At 42.9% G+C, this 21,935-nt stretch overlaps 2 protein-coding genes across 3 annotated transcripts in view; both read left to right on the top strand.

The window, feature by feature from the left end:
- The window catches only part of LOC311047708 (uncharacterized protein), a 43,242-nt gene extending 42,226 nt beyond the window's left edge, over positions 1 to 1,016 (top strand). The window contains exons 20-21 of the mRNA XM_084060523.1: positions 13 to 95; positions 609 to 1,016. Of these exons, the coding sequence (XP_083916649.1) occupies positions 13 to 95; positions 609 to 804 (279 nt within the window). The 3' untranslated portion in view covers positions 805 to 1,016. The remainder of the gene's footprint in view (positions 1 to 12; positions 96 to 608) is intronic.
- A 1,226-nt stretch (positions 1,017 to 2,242) lies between these two features.
- cnot4a (CCR4-NOT transcription complex, subunit 4a) lies at positions 2,243 to 20,532 on the top strand. Of its 2 annotated transcripts, XM_084060530.1 has the most exons (14): positions 2,243 to 2,476; positions 3,880 to 4,103; positions 4,968 to 5,165; positions 5,577 to 5,663; positions 6,862 to 6,963; positions 7,622 to 7,747; positions 8,016 to 8,033; positions 8,416 to 8,540; positions 9,201 to 9,410; positions 9,527 to 9,587; positions 10,568 to 10,826; positions 12,030 to 12,527; positions 14,303 to 14,536; positions 18,449 to 20,532. In XM_084060530.1, exons 2-14 carry the CDS (start codon positions 3,930 to 3,932, stop codon positions 18,778 to 18,780), a joined length of 2,424 nt encoding a protein of 807 aa, XP_083916656.1. In that variant the 5' UTR covers positions 2,243 to 2,476; positions 3,880 to 3,929; the 3' UTR covers positions 18,781 to 20,532. The 2 variants fall into 2 exon arrangements, with proteins under 2 accessions (XP_083916656.1, XP_083916657.1); XM_084060531.1 differs by lacking the exon at positions 8,016 to 8,033.
- The last annotated feature ends 1,403 nt before the right edge of the window (positions 20,533 to 21,935 follow it).

Raw genomic sequence — 21,935 nt, forward strand, 5'->3', positions numbered from 1 at the left:
GTGTGTTTCCAGAGGGGTCGACTTTGTGCGGTGCATTACCCATCGTTGCATGTGAACACAGAAGAAACCGTGAACGTCTCGGGAGCCGGTGACAGGTGCTGCTATTTGCCTCACCATCACCTTCCTTTCTCCACATCAATTTAAGCTCTCTTTAACCACTTAAACCCTATATACTTCGTTGAACGGGGTCCCCCGGGGGTAGGGTTGCCAGCCCTTGAGATAAGGCATCGTCCCTTATTTGGAAACTAAAAGACGTGTCCCGTATTGAACTGATGAGGAACACACTTTGTTCTTTATTTTTGGTACTAAATCAATGACACACATCTCACACAAGTTCAAACAGCTCATATACCATAATTGGTGGTTGTAACCACTTGAAACCCTAGACTCTAGACCTGGGTTGTCTGTGTAGCCTACTTCGTTTCGTGAAATTTTGTGCGATGTTCTATTGTTTTTGTTATATCCATAGAAAAAAAAGGGAAGAGGGGGGAATCTTCGCCTATTTTCGCCGAATGTCCCCCTTATTATGACATACCAAGCGGTTACATTTCCTCTGTCAATGAATTTCCTGTAAAGTAAGACGAGCCGTCATTCTTCTGTGTCCTCAGTCTTGCCGGTGGTATGATGGCTGGGATTCTCCGGGGTGGAGATACCAACCGCTGTGTTCGAACGGGTCTCCTGGCTGCACGACTGTCCCTAGCATCACCACATCCCATTTCCCCCATTCTCACCTTTGACACTGTGGATCCCAGTAAGGCCCATAATCAACCCTGGCCTGAGCCCAGCTTCATGTGGATGGATTAATAATAGAACTTAATGTACTTAATGAAACTTTCTTGAATGGAAAATACTTTTTGACAATTACTTTGTAATGCATTTTTTATATATTTCTAATGTTACAAATATTGGCCTTCAAATTTGTCACCAGGATGGCAAGTGATTGAGTGAATATAGGAAAAACAATTTTCAGAACCATATAAACATAAGCAACCAAAACAATTTCAGTTCTATCAAGATTATTTTAATCTATAATTGAAAATGTAATAACTATGAGAAATAAAATGCAATGGGGAAGCTTGAGCCATGTTGTTGCTATGTGGTGTAAGTGATTTAGTTTTTTTAATTAGTTTTAAACATCTCTATATTCTTATAGTAATTAGAATGTTTAGAATGCTATAGAATGTTTATTCAGTAACAGGGGTCTGCCTGTCTCTCCAGCTCTTGTAAACAGAAAATACATTTTCAGGTCTGGATACCAATGATGGTATGTAAAGCTTACATCTCAATTTAGAGTTATTTGGAAAGCACTGATTTGGAAAGGACACTGGGTCAGTGGAATGCTTCTGGAGGGGATTGACAAGTCCACACTTCAATAAAGATGTGGGGGATCCAGTGTTCAATCCGGTGCACCATCTGTTTCAAATAACTTTATTTATTTACATTATCAACCAGTCGGGGTCCTGACTCCTCCTGACACCAGGGTCTAGAACTTTCTCAATGGAAGAGTAGGGAGGGAGGCCACCTCAACCACTGCACGTGCTATTTAGTTATATTGTAATATTATAACATACGCAATAACAATACCATACGTACGTAATTAGTTCAAATACCGTTTTATTCATTAAAGTGAGTCACGGATTATCGCTTTAAGTGGAAAGGCGCGTGGAAAGGCGCGTATGTTATGATATGCAGTGTTGTAAAGTAAGTACATGTACTTAAAATCTTGAGGTATTTCTTCAGTATTTACAAATTTCAATACTTCTACCCCTCTACATCTCAAAATATTGTACTTTTACTCCACTACAATTATATGAAAACTTAATTTACTAGTTACTTTGTAGATTTCGATACAAAACACACTAACCAATTCAGCCCTTATATTTTGGCCATTTGAAAATTGCAGATCTACAAACTCACAATGCGTCGCATCAGTGTGCAGAATATTTTTTTTATACATTATTAACTTGTGAAATGGGACATTCTGCACAATGAGTAGGCCTACTTTTACTTTCGGTACTTTTTGTTACATTTTGATACCAATACCTTTGTACTTTTACTGTAGTAAATTTAGAACCCCATGCAACTCTGTAACTGTAATAACCTTATAACTCTAGTCTATGGTAATAACCCCTACATTTATATTTAACTAGAAACTCCATTTCCCACAAGGCACCGGGTCGTTTTTGGCGCAGCCTCAGTTACATGATTGACTAGTTGCCCCATTCCCTCCTCCCTACTTTAAAGCTAGCTAAGATGGTGGTTTGAGCGTCAACTGTCTCCTCAATAACCAAGACAAGAAAAAACATCCCTGGAGCTCTTAATAATCACATCATAATCAATAAACCTAACTTCATCTTAAGGGACTATACTCATATTATAATCTTTGGACATTAACAGACAGCACTGGGCTTAAAGCAGAGCAGTCCCCACCCAGTTTGGTGTGACTCCCTTTGGTGTGGAATCCTCTAAGCTAAGGGTAAGTAACGTTAACGTTAGCACAAAATGCTAATATGGGCTAATATCTACGTAGCTTTTAACTGCCCGCGATAAGTAGAGAAAGTGGCCTGTGTCTCTGTGATCAATGTACACCAGCCAACACAGCTGTATCAGTAGCGTTGATGTCAGTGGTTTATACAGTGAACCCGGTAGCTAACATGCTAACTACTTTACTATACTGTAGGTTAGCTTGTGTACTACTAGGCCGCAGCAGCTAGCGTTAAGCCTATGCCTCCCAAATGCTAACCGTTTAGCCTCAAATCAAGCTGTCACTTGTTATTATTCAGACGAGAACGGCTGTCATGCGAGGTACGTGTTTCTGATTGATACGGTAACATCTAATAATGAATCTGTGTGCGTTTTTCTAACGGTGGATGGATGTTGCACTTGTGTTTTGGGTACTTAGAGCCGGCTTCTATCACTTAGCTAAACCCCACCACAGCTTCACTGACATCTGTCATGATCTGCCGTCAGATTGTGTTGTAGAGCAGCTACCAGCATACTGGGATCTACTGGGATCCAGACACCACTTTGACAAGAGATCCATCGTGTTAAAGAACCCAGAGAGGCTCAAAGCCATCTTTCATGGCTGGTTTCTTAGTTTATTAGCTCATGTTGACAGCTGTTTGGGGGGCTATTGACAGTTCCTTGTTGTTGTCATCATACAGTAGTTGTAGCCTTGGATCAAGACTATCATAGATGTATTTTATCTGAGTCTGACTTTTAAGTCAGACTCGATAAAATATGTCTATGATAGTCTACAGTAGTTGATGTTATTGTGTGGCTTAACTGACTGTCATGGAGTTTTGCTGCCATCACATAAAAATCAGTCTGTCATCAGTCACCAGCCTAGTGTTCACCTCACAGCAGCTCATATTTTTTTGTGTGAGTGTTGCATCGACACGGCTCGCATTGTTGTCTGTGCCAGCTTATCCTCGGGTAACCCCATGGATTCTGTTACTCAGAGCATTCATGATGATGATAACTCCTGCGTGCTTCAGCATCGCTATTGGCCATCACCCCTTTATGTCTAATTGAGGGTTGCATCACTGATATGTCTGGAATGTAGGTATACGACCCATGAGAGAACTGCATTTGTCTCTGTTGACAGTTTATTGTCACATTGTTGACCTTGATGCTCTAATGCATTTTCTCCCCAAAGGCTTTAAATTCCACCCAGCCAATTAACCACTTAAACCGTTTATTCTTTGTTAGCTGCTATTTTGCCGAATATTTTTATTCGCTTACAAGGAAATTAAGGTTCATGTGGATAAAGAAAATAAATTAAGGGGATTTTATTCGACAACAGCAGATTTATATTTGATTGTTCTGTGCTAGGCCTTCGTTACTCTGCTTCAGTGTTGCCTGTACTTTTGTTTCCAGCCCGTAGCTCTGTGATCGGCTTCAGAATCCACACTTTGCCGTGCCATAGGATGTCCAACAGCCCCGAGATGAAGGATGACCCCATGGAGTGCCCGTTGTGCATGGAGCCGCTGGAGATAGATGACGTCAACTTCTTCCCCTGCACCTGCGGCTACCAGATCTGCCGCTTCTGCTGGCACCGCATCCGCACAGACGAGAACGGCCTCTGCCCTGCATGCAGAAAGGTGAGGAGCAGAAGTTATGAGGAGACCTGCAGGTCTTCTGAAGGGTGGTTATGATTTCAGGGCAATGGTAGCGGGCAAAGCAACACAAGTTATCACGGAGATGTTCGTGTATCTAGATGAGTTTACCAGCTATGGTGGAGTACCACCACCTTGTTGTTTTCCCCCTCCCACAGTGGATGGCGGAGTCACAGAAGTAAAGGGCCTGAAATCTAGTCAACATTATGACGAGGTAAATGGTCACATAGACTAGAGTGCAAAAGAAAACAAATGCTACGAAATAAGTAGGAAATAAGGAAACCAGGTAAACATAAAACCTAGAAAATGTATCTATATAACGTTCTTAGCATGTGTGGTCAAGCACTGTCCATCTAAATAATATGTATATATCTGTATAGTATAACAGCTGGTAAACTACCATCTTAAAACAATAAAATAATAGGCGACAAGAAATTATGAAAGGAATGAGGAGTGCTAGGGGGCGATGTGAAGTCTCCCCCATCATTGTCCACTTCTCTCTCCTGGTCTGAGGCCAGGAGGGAGAACAAGAGTCTAGGGCACTTGGAACTTTTGCCAGGGTATCGTAGGGAGGGGAGCAACAATCGCCTGAGTGAACTGATATAAGTTCACTCAGGGAAGTGGGAAGGGATGTAGGGGTGGATCGCGTCCTGAAGTTAAGGGGGTGCCATGTCCTTGATTCCCGTGTTGTTTGGGAAGGCATGTAGGGGTGGATCAAGTCCCGAAGGTAAGGGGGTGTCATGTCCTTGATTCCCATGTTGTTTGGGAAGGCGTGTAGGGGTGGATCAAGTCCCGAGGGTAAGGGGGTGCCATGTCCTTGATTCCCAATGTTGTTTGTGCTCTGTCCAGCCGTACCCGGAGGACCCTGCTGTGTACAAGCCCCTGACACAGGAGGAGATCCAGAGGATAAAGAACGAGAAGAAGCAGAAGCAGAACGAGAAGAAGCAGAAGGTGACGGAGAACCGCAAGCACCTGGCCAGCGTGAGAGTGGTCCAGAAGAACCTGGTGTTTGTCGTGGGTCTTTCGCAACGGCTCGCAGACCCCGAGGTGAGTCAAGAGCCAAGGCGGTTTGACAATTGACTGACAGTAGCATGCGAGAATCTGTTGCTGGTTTCGTTTACATTTGGACATGTATTATCTCTCGTCGTTTTGTTGCTAGTGTGTGTGATTGGGACATTGGCAAGCTGTTTGTTGTCGGTATCATCAGCCTCATCTGACAGCCACATATGATGTAAAAGCATTTAGCACTTCAATAGTAAATGACTTGCAATGCATGTGTAAAAATCTATTAGTGTCAACATTTCACTGGAGCCTTCAGTCGGCCTCAAGCATAAAGTTTGTTTGTGTGGAGGATTATAAGAATACACAGTGTATCCTGACTATCCAGTCAGGATACATACATACTTACAGACTTTGTTATAATACAAATTGTATCTCTTTTTTTCCCACACTACACAGGTTCTAAAAAGGCCAGAGTACTTTGGGAAGTTTGGGAAAATCCATAAAGTGGTCATTAACAACAGCACATCATATGCTGGTTCACAGGTAAGATGTTTGCAGTCTTCCAGTATATGACTAGAATTTAACATTTAGGCATTTATGCAGATGCACTTATCCAGAGTGGCTTACAAAGTAATCAGAGTAAATGGCAGGAGTCAACAAACGGCAGGGTAAATGGTCTTGTAAGTAGAGTGCAAAGGAAAAAGTGCTACAAAGTAACTAGGATACCAGGTAAACATCAGACCTAGCATCTGTCTAAACCATTGGTTATCAAAGTGGGGTCCAGGGACCCCCAGGGGGCCTCTGGGGGGGTACCAGGTGGTCCCCAGCAAAATTAATTAATATAGCGTCAGTCTTTTTTTTTTGGGGGGGGGGGGGGGGTTATGCCTTTATTTATAGTACAGTAGACTGACAGGAAATGGGGAGAGAGATGGGGAGTGACACGCAACAAAGGTCGTCGGGATCGGGACTCGAACTCGCAACACGCTGTCATGCTGGCATTGCAGCCTAGGGTGCCTGGACCGCCACGCTGCGCCCCAGGGGCATCACAGTCATTTTAACCTCTAACCAAATTTCATATTTTGGCTATTCAAAAATAGCAGATATGCAAGCTCAAAACGCGGCACAAAATATTTTTGAGATGGGGGGGGTCCGCAGCCAAATACTTGGCCGCGGACAAATGCATATCTAAAAATGTTTTCTAAATCCTAACAGTATGTTGCTATATCAGTGGTGCTCCAACTTTTCCATGTCAATGACCCCCCAAATGATATGTATTTGGCCACGGACCCCCCCCCCCCCCCACCTCAAAATATTTTGTTCCAGGGACCCCCCCAGAAGCAAAGATAACATAAAACATGTTTGCTGTAAGAAATGTATATATTCAAAGATTTGCACACATTTTCCACGATTTAAAAAAACAAATTGCAGATCTACAAGCTCATAGCGCAGCACTCAATGCTGTGCTGTGAGCTTGTAGATCTGCTATTTTTGAACAGCCAAAGAAGTCTGCTATTTTTGCCTAACGTTCCCCTCAGAATAGGGATGCTAGGGTTCAAGTGGTTAATGTAGTAACTCTGAGGACCCCTTGTTGAAGACCCTGGTCTAGGACGCTTGGGGCGTTGGCCAGAGTGCCGTGGGGAATAAAAGGGATGGACAGGCGTCCTGTGTTAGCTGAGGGCTGAAAATCATATTGGCTGCTGGGTACACTTAGATGAATCATTTTTTTTTCTGTCGTTCACAGGGGCCTAGTGCAAGTGCTTATGTTACTTACATCCGCTCTGAAGACGCCCTACGAGCAATACAGTGTGTGAACAATGTGGTTGTTGATGGTAGAACACTCAAGGTGAGTTTTAACATACTACTTTTTGCTTGATTTCCTGTCTTTGTATATATTTGATGATGTGGTTCTTTTGTATATTGTCAGCAGCAGAGGTTATTGGTAACTTTGCCTTGCTTGTTTCCTTTTTGTTACTTGAGCCGTGAAGTGAATGTAAAACTATTGTGATGAGGCTGTCTTCTGTGTGTGTGTGTGTGTGTGTGTGTATCACTTTCCACACAGTAACAATGCACTGTATCATTGTCAAATCACAACAGAAGGCCATGAAACTTCATATACCGTATTACAGCTCTAACTCAAGAACTGACATGTGGTGCGCCGTGCAATTTATGATACAATTTGATGGCTCAAGAAGGTCAATTATTGATTCAAATGTTAGGATTTATTCATCGTAGAATCAGACTGATTGCATTTGAAAGCTTGTCTCAATATGTTTTTTTAGGACACAGGATTATCTGGTTATGAGCCACACTGCTTAATACTTATAATTGTTTGCGCGTTGTGTCGCACACCAGAGATGGCAGATCTATAAGCTCAGAGCGTGTTGCGCTGCGACACGTTGTGAGCTTGTCGATTGGCTGTTTCAGTTAAGTGACATTGCGCGCAACAAAGTACATCAAGCCATTTTTTCACTTACCCATTATCTCTGTATTCTGTCTTACAGGCTTCTTTAGGGACAACAAAATACTGCAGTTACTTTCTCAAAAGTATGCAGTGTCCCAAACCAGATTGTATGTATCTACACGAGTTGGGGGACGAGGCAGCTAGTTTTACTAAAGAGGAAATGCAGGTAATACATTTAGGCCATCTTCTTCACTGTTGGTTGTTCCTTCTCTTATTTTGTAGGGAAGGTTATCACCAGGGACCTCCCGATTCGGTTTGACCGCGATTTTTGTTGCGATTCCTTGTGATATTTATAAAACTTTCATCAACCAATCAAAGTTCAGGTAGCTTAGGCTACCAGAATGTCAAAAGAATTGTGATTCTTGGCATTAAAGAATCGATACAGATTGTCATCCTAATGAGATTTTTCCTCCACTCCTATTTAACCCATTCAGCCCGGGAACCCCCTATACGTAACTATACCTTTCAATCTGGGAACCACTTTTGGGTGTTGTTGTTGCTATGTACATTATATAGCAACATACATTTATCTTCTATTTTTTAATAAATATTTCAAGTTTTTCAGAACACTTAGGTCAGGATTTAGAAGGTGTTTTTAAAATCGGCCTCAGGTCTAAATGAATTAAAAGCAGCTTCACTCCACCTGGGCATTTAGCGGTGTGGTTTTATTCATTCTTTATTAATTGAAATGAATGAACAATAAAGATATTTAAACTGATCGCCATTCTTAAAAAACCTTGGTGTTGGGGTTTGCCACCTTTCAAGTATAACATGGGAACAAAATGGCCACCATGTGAATATGGTCAGTGACCATGTACCGTTTGTACTGTTTAGGCGGGGAAACACCAAGAGTACGAACAGAAGCTTCTCCAAGACCTCTATAAGATGAACCCTAGCTTTCTACAACCCCCAACATGTGCAACAGAGAAGTCAAAGAGTAAATCCAACGCTACACAGAGGTATGTTACTCTTCTTTCTTTAATTCCTGCTTATTTTTTGTTTTTGTTTTATCTAACCTACACACGTTATTAATTAATTTAAATCTTGGCCAATAACCAATTATTTCTGTGGTCTTATTGACGGATATCGATACTGTTACTGATATTGCAATGCAAGTTTCCACCAGTGGGGTTTACCTTACATCTGTTACACTTTAAAGATGCTGGATGCAGATATATTTAAAAAAAACAGTGCTTAGTCATGACCTGATTTATAAGATCTACTGCTCCCATGGTTTGGTTTTAAATGAGCGGCGATAGACGGTAGAAGTGCTTTATTTGAGATATGATTGAAATATGCTTTTACAATCATTCGTTCAAAAATATAGCACTGCAGAGGAACACTATATTTTGGGATATCAGATCAGATGACTTACTGAATTTGGTATAAAACGATTGTGTCTTGTTTCCTTCCTCGCATAACTGAAGCTGAACAGTCACATTTTGTTGTCACACCGCCGCCATTGTCTCTCCTGTAGGTAGCACAAACCGTTTTTCCACAACCACATTGTGGTTGGTAAATAATTTGGTCATCATATCTGCAATCGTTTTCTAAATGAATTATGTTTCGATGTTTTTGTCACGATGCAAATTATGAACGAAACTTGCGTTGTGCTACAGAACCAACAACGGCACCAGTAAAGACGGGTGGCCGACACTGTCGGGGCATGGTAAATTGGCCAACGGGCTTTCAGACGACCGCAAGTCCCCTCTGCTGCTAGACTGCTATCTAGACCAGGAAGGCATTACTTCAGATGGCCTGGATACAGAGCTGGGGATGGGACAGAGTACTGCCTTGTCCCCCTTCTCCTCCAACTGTGACAGTAACAGGTACTGCAAACCACAACTGTGCATGAAGCGTTCTGAAGGTATCATTTCTCATAGCATTTTTCCTCACTTTATACTTAACTGTGTGTGCATGCGTGTTTGTTTCTTTGTCTCTCCAGTCCCAGTGATAAACCTCCAGAATCACACAGTATGGTGAACGGGTTAGAGACTTTACAACAGGTAACAGAAATAATATCTAAACCTACTAACTTGTCTTTGTGATTTAATCTAACTTAAGAGGTGATCGTGGGTGGGTTTGTTAAATGGTGTACAAGCAGAACAGAATAAAAAAAATACTCTTCTAAAAGCTTTGCCAAAGGAATTTAGTAGCATCTGAGATCTTCGGAGGATAACAGAAATGGACAGAAATAATTGATGCAAGATAAGAGTTAACTAGGACACTAGACTCTCTTCTCAGACAATGGCATCTTGCCATTGCACAAGTCCTTCAGTGGAGTGGAAGAAGGCCTCAAATGGCCTTTTATTTTCTTCCCTTGTTAACCCATTCAAACCGGGAACGCACTTTATCCAAATGTTATACTTTGGCTATTAAAAATTAGCAGATATACAAGCTCATAGCGTGGCACCGAGTGTTGCGCTATGAGCTTGTAGATCTACATTTTCTTTGCTTCTGGAACAAAATATTTTGAGATGGGGTTGGCGGCCAAATACATATAGGCCTAATTTTGGGGGTCCTTGCATGAAAAAAGTTTGAGCACCACTGATATAGCAACAATAGTTTTTCAGAAAACTGTTAGGATTTAGAAGACATGTGTAGAATCGGTCTCAGATCTAAATGGGTTAATTTGTCATGTTTTTATTCATATTTTATGTAAAGTATTAAGTAAAGTAGGTCTTAGGGGCGGCCATAGCTGAGTGGTTAGTGAGCCCACCTAGGGAGCCAGAGGCCCTGGTTGCCCCAGGTTCGATTCCAGGCCAGGTCAGCATATGTGTCGATGAATTGAAATTTGTCCCTGAGCAAGACTCTTAACCCCTAATTGCTCACAGGTTCTCATTGGAAACAAGACCGCAAGGACTTTCATGAACGACCTGTTAAAAGGAATTATCCTTATCCTTATCTTAAGTGGTCAAGAGAAAGATTCTCATGAAGGTTTCATGCTCTCTCTTTCTTTCCTCTTCTGTCAATCCCTCCCATGCAGATATCGAACAGTGACTCCCCATCCCCTCCTCCGGGCTTGACCAAGCCCAGCCTGGTGGTCCCCATCAGTGTGTCAGACCTCACCGCCCGCTCGCCCTTTGAGGGCGCGGCGGCGGAATCCCAGTCGCTCTTCTCCGACAACAGTAACTTCAGACACCCCAACCCGCTACCTGCCGGCCTGCCCCCCTTCCCCAGCTCCCCCCGCGGCGGCAGCTCAGACTGGCCCATGACCCCCGAACCACAGAGCCTCTTCACGTCAGGTGTGTCCATGTTGGTGCTTGTTAACGCACGGGGGGGGGGGATTTTGTTGTAAATCTCTTCATCGTGTTACGATAGTCCTCTTTTCTGTGCTCTGAAAAAGTGCAGTGGTTCCCAAGCGACGAGAGACGGGTCCAGGTGTGCCTTTTTTTGTGACAACCACACATTATTATTGCAATATACTATACAAACTATAAAAAAAAGTTAAGACTTATTTCTTCATATATCAATACTTTGTGCACACTCATTTCCCAATACAGAACCACATTTTTTACCCTAAAAATACATTTTAACCACTTACAAGCTGGCATCCCTATTTTGGGTATGTCGTTACTGGTGAAAATGTAACAATTTTAACGTATTATCTTCGCCAGGCTGGACAGCCTAAGTTCGCCGTATCTGTCTGTCAGCCTGTGAACAGCTAATCTGCGGCATCCTGGACCGACCGGTGTGAAATTTTGCACACTCCCTCAAATTTTGCACACTCCCAGTAGGCCAAGGAAGAACCGTCAACAAATTTGTCAAATTGGCCTCATGGTGGTGCTATAAGAGGTCACTTCTAATTTTGTCCTGAAACAGTAGGTTATTCAATCGATTCCTTTCCTCCTGGAGTCTTTGGATCATGATGCAATGTAGGCCCTCGTCATTTGTGCCAGACTAGATTTTCTGCCATTTAGCATTTTCTTCTCACACTTTTTACTACTACAGATTTTGTAATAAAAACTCACACAAATCGGTATACATTATCTCCGGAGTCAAGTGATCAAGATGTATCAGTCAGATTCTTTTTATATTCCATTCCGATTGGCTATGATTGACTTCCAAAGTTTGCACCTACAAGTTATCAATGCGTCACATGGTAAGTGGTCAAACTTTATTTGGCATTAGCAAATTAACATTAACATGTACAGAGTGACAAGTGTGATAACACGTGTTATGAGATTTTGACTTTCCCTTTTGGTGTATCTATGACACAGAAAGTTTGGAAAACACTGCTCTCGTGTCAAGCAGGCTAAAATGTGATATCTTCATTCTGGTATCAGCGGTATATTTGTTGATTGATTACCATCGTCCCAGGACTGTGGCTTTTAACCACTGCCATCGGTAGCTTTTGATGTGGGCACAGCATTTATACTGAGGATGCTTATTCTGTTGTTGGACTTATTGTACTGAAATAATGCTTAAGGCCTCCTCTCTCCTCTCAGACACAATACCAGTGGCATCCTCCACAGACTGGCAGGCGGCCTTTGGCTTCGGCTCCTCCACCAAACAGCAGGACGACGACCTGGGTTTCGACCCCTTCGACGTCACCCGCAAGGCGCTGGCCGATCTGATCGAGAAGGAGCTGTCGGTGCAGGACCAGAGCCCTCTGTCTCCAGGGTTCCACCACCTCGGCCCCAGCCTGCTGCCCCCCAACATGAACCCCAACGGCGCCTTCAACTTGCGTGGCCCCCCACGCCTCCCCCTTCACCACAGAGTCTATAGCTCCTTCAGCTTCCCCGGCAGTCACAACAGCCAGGGCAGTCATCATCATCAGCAGCAGCAGCAGCAGCAGGGGTCCAGACACCCCTGGATGGCGATCCCCTCATGCAATAACCTCACGCACTTGAACCACTCGTCCAGCGCCTCTTCACACAGTAATTTCCTGGACCTAAATCTGCCCCCTCAGCACAGCACAGGACTGGGAGGCATCCCCATCTCAGGTACCAGCACCGCTGGATCCGCACTTCACTGTGTTAATCAATTAACAACCTTTTATACAGTGCACACACAAGCTAATCCATCATGGCACACCAGAGTATTGAATGTCAAAACACACATGTGGCAAGCAAGTAAAGGCCCAGCCTGGCTTGTTTTGATGTACTTTGATTGCCCTCACACTCGCAGGGGAATGAAACACAACCTGAATGCAGATTCAGTTCCCTGTCTGGCCACAAGTTGGCGAACAAACCAACTTGGGAGACTGACCCATAACCACTTTAAAGGGGATGAAGCTCCAGGCTGATTTTGTAGTTCGTTTTCCAGTTCAGCAGCTTAAAAACATGGCGGGCTAGTAAAGCAAGGCACATTTATTAGTGTACCACATTTCAACAAATCAATTCGTAGTGCTCACTGCTTTACATAAAACATCAAGCATGAAGACATCAAGAGAGAGAGAGTATAATAATAAACACATCATACTAGGACCTTTGAAAACGTCCAAAATAAAAATGAAAAGCAGAAACACAACAGAAAAATTACAGTGCATAAGAATGATAAAAAAAAACTCAATAGAGGTATATAAGAAAAGGGTGTGTATAACAGTAAGCAACACAGCTGCAGCTAATAAAATGAATAATGTGTGCGTTAGATTTAGTTGTGCCCAGAGCCAATGTGCGCACATAGACAGTCGCCAACACACCCTTATTTAAAGCTACTTTCTATAACTTTGCTGCGCAAGTGCTGAAATTTTGACCACTGAGCTACTAAAGCCTGCTTGCTCAGGGGAGAAATAGAATTTGGACCTTCAGGAAGTATCACTAGTCAACCAGTTGTGTCAAACCAGACACGGGATCTAAATGTCTCAATAGAAGAGCAGGGAGACCAAATGCAACCACCCCAATTGTACAATATTATATGGTATTAATATACTCTACCATACATATTGGACAAAATAATTAGTAATCACTAAAACAAAGTTAAATAGTAGAGCTTTGATTAGCTGCAGCTGCCTTGAATACAGCCTGACATGTTTTTTTACCCTGCTATTTTTTTCAACCTGAACTGGAAAAGAAACTACTAAATCAGCCTAGGGTTTAATCTCCCTTTAAGCCCTATGTTATACTAATAGCCGATCTACAAGCTCACAACACGTTGCATGCTTTGTGAGCTTGTAGATCTGCTATTTTCACTATTTTTGAAACATTTGAAAGGTGCAGTAAGTGATGTTTATTTGTTAAAATAAGTGTTATCTGTGTCACTATGCCCATATATGGAGTTCTGTGTTAGGCATGCCCAAATGCCAAATCTGGAGTATAGGCTAGTCTATGATGTCAATACTAAGAAATCATAGTGATGACATCCGGGTATTCCAGTTTTCTCTTTTGTCGATATTTTTTCGTGATCCGCTGATCCGAACGACTTCCCACTCGGCGCATCACACCCTCGGGTCCGCGGCGTTACGCACGCCGAGTTTGAAGTCGGTCAGGCCCATATACAGGCATATTTGTCAGATCGGCACCGGCGGTTTTGGACAACTAGATCTCCATACATGGGGATATCTGTCAGAACCCTCGGTTCTGGACAACCGCCTATCTGACCGACTTGACGCTGCACTGCTCTCCTTTGGGCCCCCGGCCACGTGTGTCCAGTTTGAAGTCGATCTGTAAACTACAGACGTACAGAGATTTAGTATATTTATAGTAGGATGATGAAACGTTTCACCTGTAATGACATGCCCAAAAAAGTGGTTTACCCTTCTCCTTGCCTTTCTCTGCAGAAAACAGTGCTTCTATAGACGGCTTAAATGTGAAAGAATGGCAGGACGGCCTGAGAGCTCTGCTTCCCAACATCAACATCAACTTTGGGGGCCTTCCAAACTCCTCGTCCTCCTCATCGTCCTCATCCTCCAACAGTGTTAACCACATCGGCGGGCCAGGAGGACCGGCAGGTATCTCGCACAGCCTCAGCTGGGACGGCACAGCCAGCTGGATGGACCCAGCTATCATCACAGGTAGAGTGATGACACCCATGATTTAGATATTGACCGTTAAATATCGCCACATATTGTCATAAATAATGAGAATTAAATACATTTACAAAGGTTTAAAGGTGAATACTACCCATTTTCATTTATGTACCTTAGGGCTTGAGAAACAAATAAGAAAGAGTTCCCCACCTTCTGTGCAGCCTAGAACCGGAGAATCGATTTTGTTATGGGTCATGGGATCAATGACGGAAGATGTAGTCTACACCCTCATTCTCTAAAGCATCCCGCCATACCTGCCTCTGATTGACTTTCTGTCAGGAAGGGGACAGGGGGTGGGGCCAGGCTCAAATAGCATACAAAACCATGATGGAGCAATTTAAAATGTTTTTAAAAAATGCTAAGTTTAGGGATACATTTAAAAAAAAAACATTGTGGGTGTGCTTTTTTATTGATTTATTTTGATTGCTAAGCATGTTCCGACAAATTTTAGTGTGATGTAAAGGTTAGGCAGGTTTAGGCATAGTTTTTGTGAGGTTAGGGTTAGCTACTGCACAATGGAAAGGGGTTGTTAATAATATTTGAGTTTCCATAGAGGAAATGGTTGCTATGAGGTTGCTACCCAGTCACATGCAACAGTCTAATTGGTAGAGTAACAATACAAATTTTCCTTCCTGATATCGATTCAGATACCTATAACTTGCGTATCTGTCGATACCGAGTACCGATCCGATACCAGTGTGTAATTTAAAAAGAATATAGGACAGTGGTTCTCAAAGTGGCGTCCAGGGACCATCTGAGTTCCTTGAGGGGGTTCCAAATGGACCCTTATATGTCTGTAACTCCGAGAGTGTACAAATGGAACCAAATGGACCTTTTACGGGTCCATTTGTACACTCTCAGAGTTATGGGGTCCTTAAAATAAAATGTAAAAGTTTGAGAACCACTGATCTAGGAATAAATAGTAAAATAATCATATAAATAATACAGTATGAGTATAAAACAGTAGTGCAAAATAATTGATGACTGTAAATGAAATATCATCATGTGATAAATTACATGGTATTGGAATGGCATACCCATAGACTGACTTTTTCACTGCAGTACCAGAATTTCCCAGCAAAATAATTAGCATAACTTGCTGGACTGGCAATGGGAGAGGCCGTTTTCACATGCCCTCCTTGGCTGCAAAAGTTCTGGTATTGCCTGATAAGCTGCTGTTTTCATTTGTTTATTTTCTAATGGGATGGAACTTTATACTTGCGCGAGAGGTGACTGTAAGCACGCAAGACTAACTTTAATCAATCAAAAGAACAGAGGATTAAGCGACCTGTTTTCTAATCATAATCTTTCTCTCTTGCAATCATTCATTATCACAGGGTTAACAGGTGGACTTGGCAGATCTGTTTCTAGCTAGCTTTCTCATGTCCAAAACTACATATAACTATCTTGAAGTGTCAACTTAACCTTGTTCTTCTTGCTTGTTCTTTTTTTTTAACGGCCACTTATTAAATCATATCGTTAAATCAACGATATGGCAAGAAAGGAGCAGACAACGGAGCGTGGAATTTGTGTGTGTGTGTGTGTTTTCTGCGCCGGCTGTCGGTGAAAAGAGGAGATACATGAATTCCAAAATAAAATCTATTGTCTAGTCATCATGGGGGGTTTTATTCTGAAATTTCGCTGCCAGCTACAGGAATCGCACCCGCTTTTGCCACCGGGCTTGGGCAGACGTCTGTGTTGTTGAAGGACAATGGACGCTCTCTTATGAGAGACGACAAAAATAAAACCTGGCAAAAACAGCGTGCATTAGCGCTTATGAGGATAAAGGAATTTGCCAGTAGAAATTTCTACTGGCAAATTCACAACTACTTCTACTTTTGTTTTTCTAAATATAAACTTTCACGACAGCCTAAGTACAAATATAATTTATGAAAAGGCTACTACAGTGAAGTCAGATCCTTTACTAATAATCTATTAGGCTACTTTTTAGTAGGTTATTTTTATGTATGTTACAAATTGTATCATGGGTAAAACAGCTAGTCCTTGGGCCAGACCAGATATTGGTAACATTAGTGGGCAAAACCTTACCTATACTAAATTGCTTATACTATAAACAACATAAACTTTATCCATTTTAAGTCAATTAATATATGAAAGCCTTTCCATAGGAGTAATCTTGAACCTAAACGACGCAGTGACTAGGGGCGTCGCCAAGTTGAAGTTACCACGATCCGGTGGGAAAGCTGGGGTAGCCTCCAGGAATCTAGTTGAAGCTATTTGTTGATACTTGTTCGTGGCCGTCCAAAGAAAGTGAAAGTGGACAGGTTTTCCTTTTTTTCTCTCTCGCCTGCGGCGTGCATTATGTGACACTCTCTCTCTCTCCCTCATCCCATTATGCTTTGAGCTGGCACACGCAGGCATTTCTAGCATTAACATCCGCCGAAAGTTCCGCCACACAACATCAGTGGCCGTTTTCACATGAGATGAATTTCAAAATTTCCAATATACTTCCTGCACTTTGGCTATGTGAAAACGGGGTGCATTTTAGGCAGTATTGGCACCTTATCCGATACCGATACTGGTATCGGTATCGGAACAACGCTACTGATTGGCCACCACCCATGCTACTGTGTTGCTGCTTCCTGCTTCCTGTTGCTGCTTCCTGTCCTGTCTTCTAAATCCAAAATGTGTGTGTGTGTGTGTGTGTGTGTGTATATTTTTTTTTTATTGATTTGCAAACATTTTCGTGATTTTTAGATCTACCACGCTATAAGCTTGAATATCTGCAATTTTTTAATAGCCAAAGAAATCTTAAAATGACACTGATGCGTTCCCGGATTGAATGGGTTAAACACTGTGACATCATTGATGAATACTTTGTATCTTTATTCTAGCCTTTTGCCTACCTGCCTGAGCATTAATACATCCATTCCTGAGCTTGCTATCACTACAAGTGGTATTTCTGGCGGTCGCGCTGAAACATTCGCGGGATTTAATGATACCAGTCTGGTAGGCTACATAAGTGGCTTTCAACCTGTGGGTTGGGGGTCCCCACGTGGTATTGGGGGGGTCCCCAGATGACAGTGAAGTGACAATTTAATGATTTTTTAGACCTTTTTTATACCTCAAAGAAAAAGACAAACTATACTATTAAAAACTGGTCAAACATTGGCCAAATGTTTTAAAATACAAGCTCTCTTGCGAGGCGTTGTGAGCTTGTAGATCGGCTATTTTAACAATATTTATCTGTGGAACCGAGTCAAACAAAATTGAATGCCTCAACAACTCCTACATTCCCAGTCCCCAGTTAAAATATTCTTTTTTAGGTCACAGCCTGAAAAGATTTGCGATCTACTGGGCTAGATGAGCCGTTATTTAATGTCTGATAATATTCAAGTATAAATGTCAGAAGGTGTAACCCAGGTAAAATAATCTGTCGCTCTGCAGTAGTTTATACTTCGAGACATGAAATAAACATTAGTTCACATTCGTATTGCCTTTTGTAGGCTTGTTCTTGACAATCGGTGATAACGCATTTCTGAGCTCAGTTGAGAGCTCTAATCCCGCTGGTGTGTATCCGTGTCTGTCTGTCTGACTTGCAGTACATAGGCTTGCCTAGTCTTGTTTAAAATGTATTTATAGCTAGGCGATTGCATTTGGATTAGTCAGCAACATGAGTATTATACAGTACATAATGTCTTGTGAGATGGGTTCACACCGAAAAACTAATATTTTATGACATTCACAACCTTTTTTGTGAATGATTTCGGCAATCACAAAATTAGGAGTTAACACAAAATAGCATAGCTGACTGTGACCATACATCAACCTTCCAGTACTGTTTTGTTAGCTGCTCGCTCAGCCGGACAGTTTCTCCTCTCTCTCTCACTCTCTCTCTCTCTCTCTTTCTCTCACCACCATCTTGCTCCTCTCCAGGTATCCCTGCCTCGGCAGGCAACAGTTTAGACTGTCTCCAAGATGACAACCCACCACACTGGCTCAAGTCACTGCAGGCCCTCACAGAGATGGACGGTCCCGCAAATACAGCGGCAGCCCCCCCACAGCCCCACCACGCCAGTCTACTCGACGCCCACCTCCCCCTCTCCCACCACAGAGCCGCGGGCGGCTGGGCCCCCTACCTGCCCCCACCCACGGCCAATCCCGCCAGTCAGTTCCACACACCCCCCCCAGGCTTCCAGACGGCCTTCAGACCTGCTGGCCAGCCCGCCACAGAGCTGCTACAGAGCGCCGCCGTGGACCGCCACTAGGAAACGCACACGTACACACACAGACTTACAGCAGACGCCCAATCCTCTTTACCCTCCACCACCACTGTATACCCCGAAACCACCCCGTTCGCCCACCCAAATACCCCATCTCTGCTCTCCCCTCCCCTGACGCAATATGCACCAATCTGCAGATTATGAAAATTATTAACAAAAATAACAAAGAAGCTTTCTCCCCCAAACCCCGCCCCCCTTTGTCCTTCCTCTTTTGTCGACTCTGAAGGCCTGTTTGTTTTCTGGGTTTTGTTCGTTCGTGGCACAGTACCCTTTTATGTCTCCTACCATCACCAGTCCTTAGACCATCATCACCAAATTCTGGGTGCGAGGTTGAAATGTTCGGAATCATGTTGAAATGTTTGGAATCATGTAGCTAACTGGCGTGCAAAAATAAAACCGTCTAATCAGGAGGAGTGAGAAACTGCAAAGAAACAGAATTAGCTAAAGTGAGGTCTTTTTAAGCAACTAATGATTCAGATGATTTAAGCATGAACAAAATATAATGGTTTGAAGTCGTTGAAGTCACAATTACCTTTTTTGAGGAATGAAGCAAGCTGTGAATCTGCTCTTGAAGCTTTGTCCCAAAGACCCTCATCCTCCCCACTGAAACAGGAGACTGTGAAACGGTTAACCCTCGCAGCAAAGTTCCCCACGATGGTTACGAATAGAGAGAGGTGAGCAAGCGTATGCGCGCGAGAGAGATGGCAAGTTTTGACACTTGCCTCTATGAAAAAAGGCTTTTTTTTCTTAAAGAAGCTAACTTTGCTAATTGGCTAGCGAGAGAAACTAGACGATGCAAGGGGAGTTGAGGGCACAGGCTATGCATGGGTTCCTTCTTAGGTAGAGACAAATGGCTCGCCTGAGACGCCACTTGGCCCAACTTCCCTTTAGTGGAGAGGGCTCCCTGCGGCCCATCCCTATAGAGGGAAGATTTTCTGTTGTTTTTTTTCTCGCTGAACCTCTGTATCAGAGGATGGAGCGTTGCCTAACCGCAGGGAGCCAGGGCTTTGGGAGTTTGTGGCACATCCTGAGCACTAGGGCTATACAAAATACTAAAAGTGCCACTGTGTGGCACCTACAGTAGGTAGCCCTGACTTGGACAGCCAGCAGCATGGTTGTGGAATGACTTAGATACAGCAAATAGACTGGAGAGCATATTAACTGAGGGTAGCAATAGGGTTAACGTTCAACCCACGAGGGCTTAAACGAGGCCTTAACGTGAAGAGACGAGAGAAAGGAACCAGAGTGATTGGAAGGGGAATAGTGTCATCATGATGGCTTGGGGGGGATGCACCTGTAAAGAGAAATATCTGAATAATGTAACATCGGAAGTTGTATGTGAGTGCACAATGTAAAGGAAGGTGCTGCAAGACATTACAAAGTACTGTAGAAGTGATTCAAGGAGTCATGAAAACCACCTATCACAGGCTTTTTCTTTGGTGAAGTCTTAACTCTGATCCGTGTTCTCTCTCTCTCTCCCTCTCTCTCTATCACTCTCTCTTTCTCTCTCTCCCTGTCTCTCTCTCTCTCTCCTCTCTCTCACCCCCTGCTGTAACCCCTTATTAAACAGTATTCACCAGATGAACAAGCTCATCTTGGAGAAACAAACCGAACACATTGGGTCCTGCATTGGGTTTTAACACGATTTTGAGAAAAACAAATCAAGGCGCTTAAAGGAAATGAACTGTCCTCTGCAGGTCTGGAAACAACAAATCTTAATTAAAAGTTAAAACTCTTGGTTTGGTTGTTGGCTCTTTTGTCTCTTCATATACCCTCATTGGTGTTTTTTTAACCCATGGCCTAAATGACAAAAATGCAGTACCTATTTAGTCATTGGTAACTAGTGTGTATATACAGATGTGCCACTTCAAAACTTCACATGTCCTGCCATCGCCAAGACAGTAAATTTTCAGGGGATTCCCAGGGAAATAAGAGGGACAAAGAAGGGCATTTAAAATGGTGAATTATTTTGATGATCACTGCTTTTATGATGCTAATTAATTTGAGCAACTGGTCAAATCACCTTTCGCCTCATAATGAGTCTGACACCTTCTTCAACACATTCTTTTGTTCTCATGTATATGGATGTCTGTTGAAGGGAAAAATGGGGGGGTGTAGTGACAACTTCTTTTCAGGGGCAAAACAGTGGATTTTAAGGGCAGAAAAGGGAGGAAAAACATGCAATTTCAGGGGACTTTCAGGGAAAGAACAGTAACGTGTGAAGTTTTGAAGTGGCACATCTGTATATATATAAATCATAACTACTTTTGAAATTTCTAAGCTAAAAGTCTGTTTTGTTCAGCTTGTTATTTGGATTTCTTCCACTAGGGGGCAGATCACTTCTCTGTCAGTGATAAAGCTCTGCAGTCAAACTCCCATCTAGTACACATGAGCTTGCAGAGAATATCAAAATGAGTCCTTCACATATGCAGCGTCAGCTTCCCTGTTAAGATCCCATATGATTTTCAAAGGCAAGTGCATTAGTTGATGGTGTCAAATCTATGTTTGGATATGAATCCCGAGATCTTAAAATTCACATTTCTTAATTGGATATATGTAGCAAATCATGCTGTCAGCGGTGTACTGGCGTGTGTGTGTGTATGTGTGTGTGTGTGTGTGTAGAGGAGTATGTTTCATGCAGTCACTCTTGTTGCAGCTCAGTTCTGTGTTCCAGGCCAATGCAGCAGTCGCTACTGTACCTGCAGCAGGGGAGAGCTTTATGTCCTCCATGACCTCTGACAAGAAAGGAAGCAGGAGAGAGATCATTTGCGACACTCAAATATGAACATATGCTCAAATCTTTATTAGACATTAAACCGCCTGCCACGTTGTCGCAGTGCGACGTGTTGTGAGCTTGTAGATCTGCTCTTTTCGGTGTGCGACATGGCGCACAGTCAGCCAAGTATAAGTCGGGCACTCTTTCCCTTTTAGCTGTGTAACGTTGCATGAGGAAGACTACTTGCACCAGGCAGACCTAGAAACCTGCAGACACGGTACCAGAGGGCCGACGGTCATGTTCACACTTCATTTGGAATATAGCGTTTCTCATGTGCAATAAATAACCCAGGACGTGAAACCAACCTTGTTGGCCAAATGTTACCTCAGGGCACACTGCTCATCTGGGTGTAACATATACCCCC

Source organism: Gymnoscopelus microlampas (genome assembly GCF_963454915.1).
Source record: "Gymnoscopelus microlampas genome assembly, chromosome: 6".
In the NCBI taxonomy this organism is placed as follows: Eukaryota; Metazoa; Chordata; class Actinopteri; order Myctophiformes; family Myctophidae; genus Gymnoscopelus; species Gymnoscopelus microlampas.

Excerpts from the sequence above, each read along its gene's own strand:
- cnot4a (XM_084060530.1), top strand. The coding sequence starts at position 3,930 with ATGTCCAACAGCCCCGAGATGAAGGATGACCCCATGGAGTGCCCGTTG. Across the intron at positions 4,104-4,967 it reads TCTGCCCTGCATGCAGAAAG|CCGTACCCGGAGGACCCTGC; the intron begins GTGAGGAGCAGA and ends TGCTCTGTCCAG. Across the intron at positions 14,537-18,448 it reads GGACCCAGCTATCATCACAG|GTATCCCTGCCTCGGCAGGC; the intron begins GTAGAGTGATGA and ends GCTCCTCTCCAG.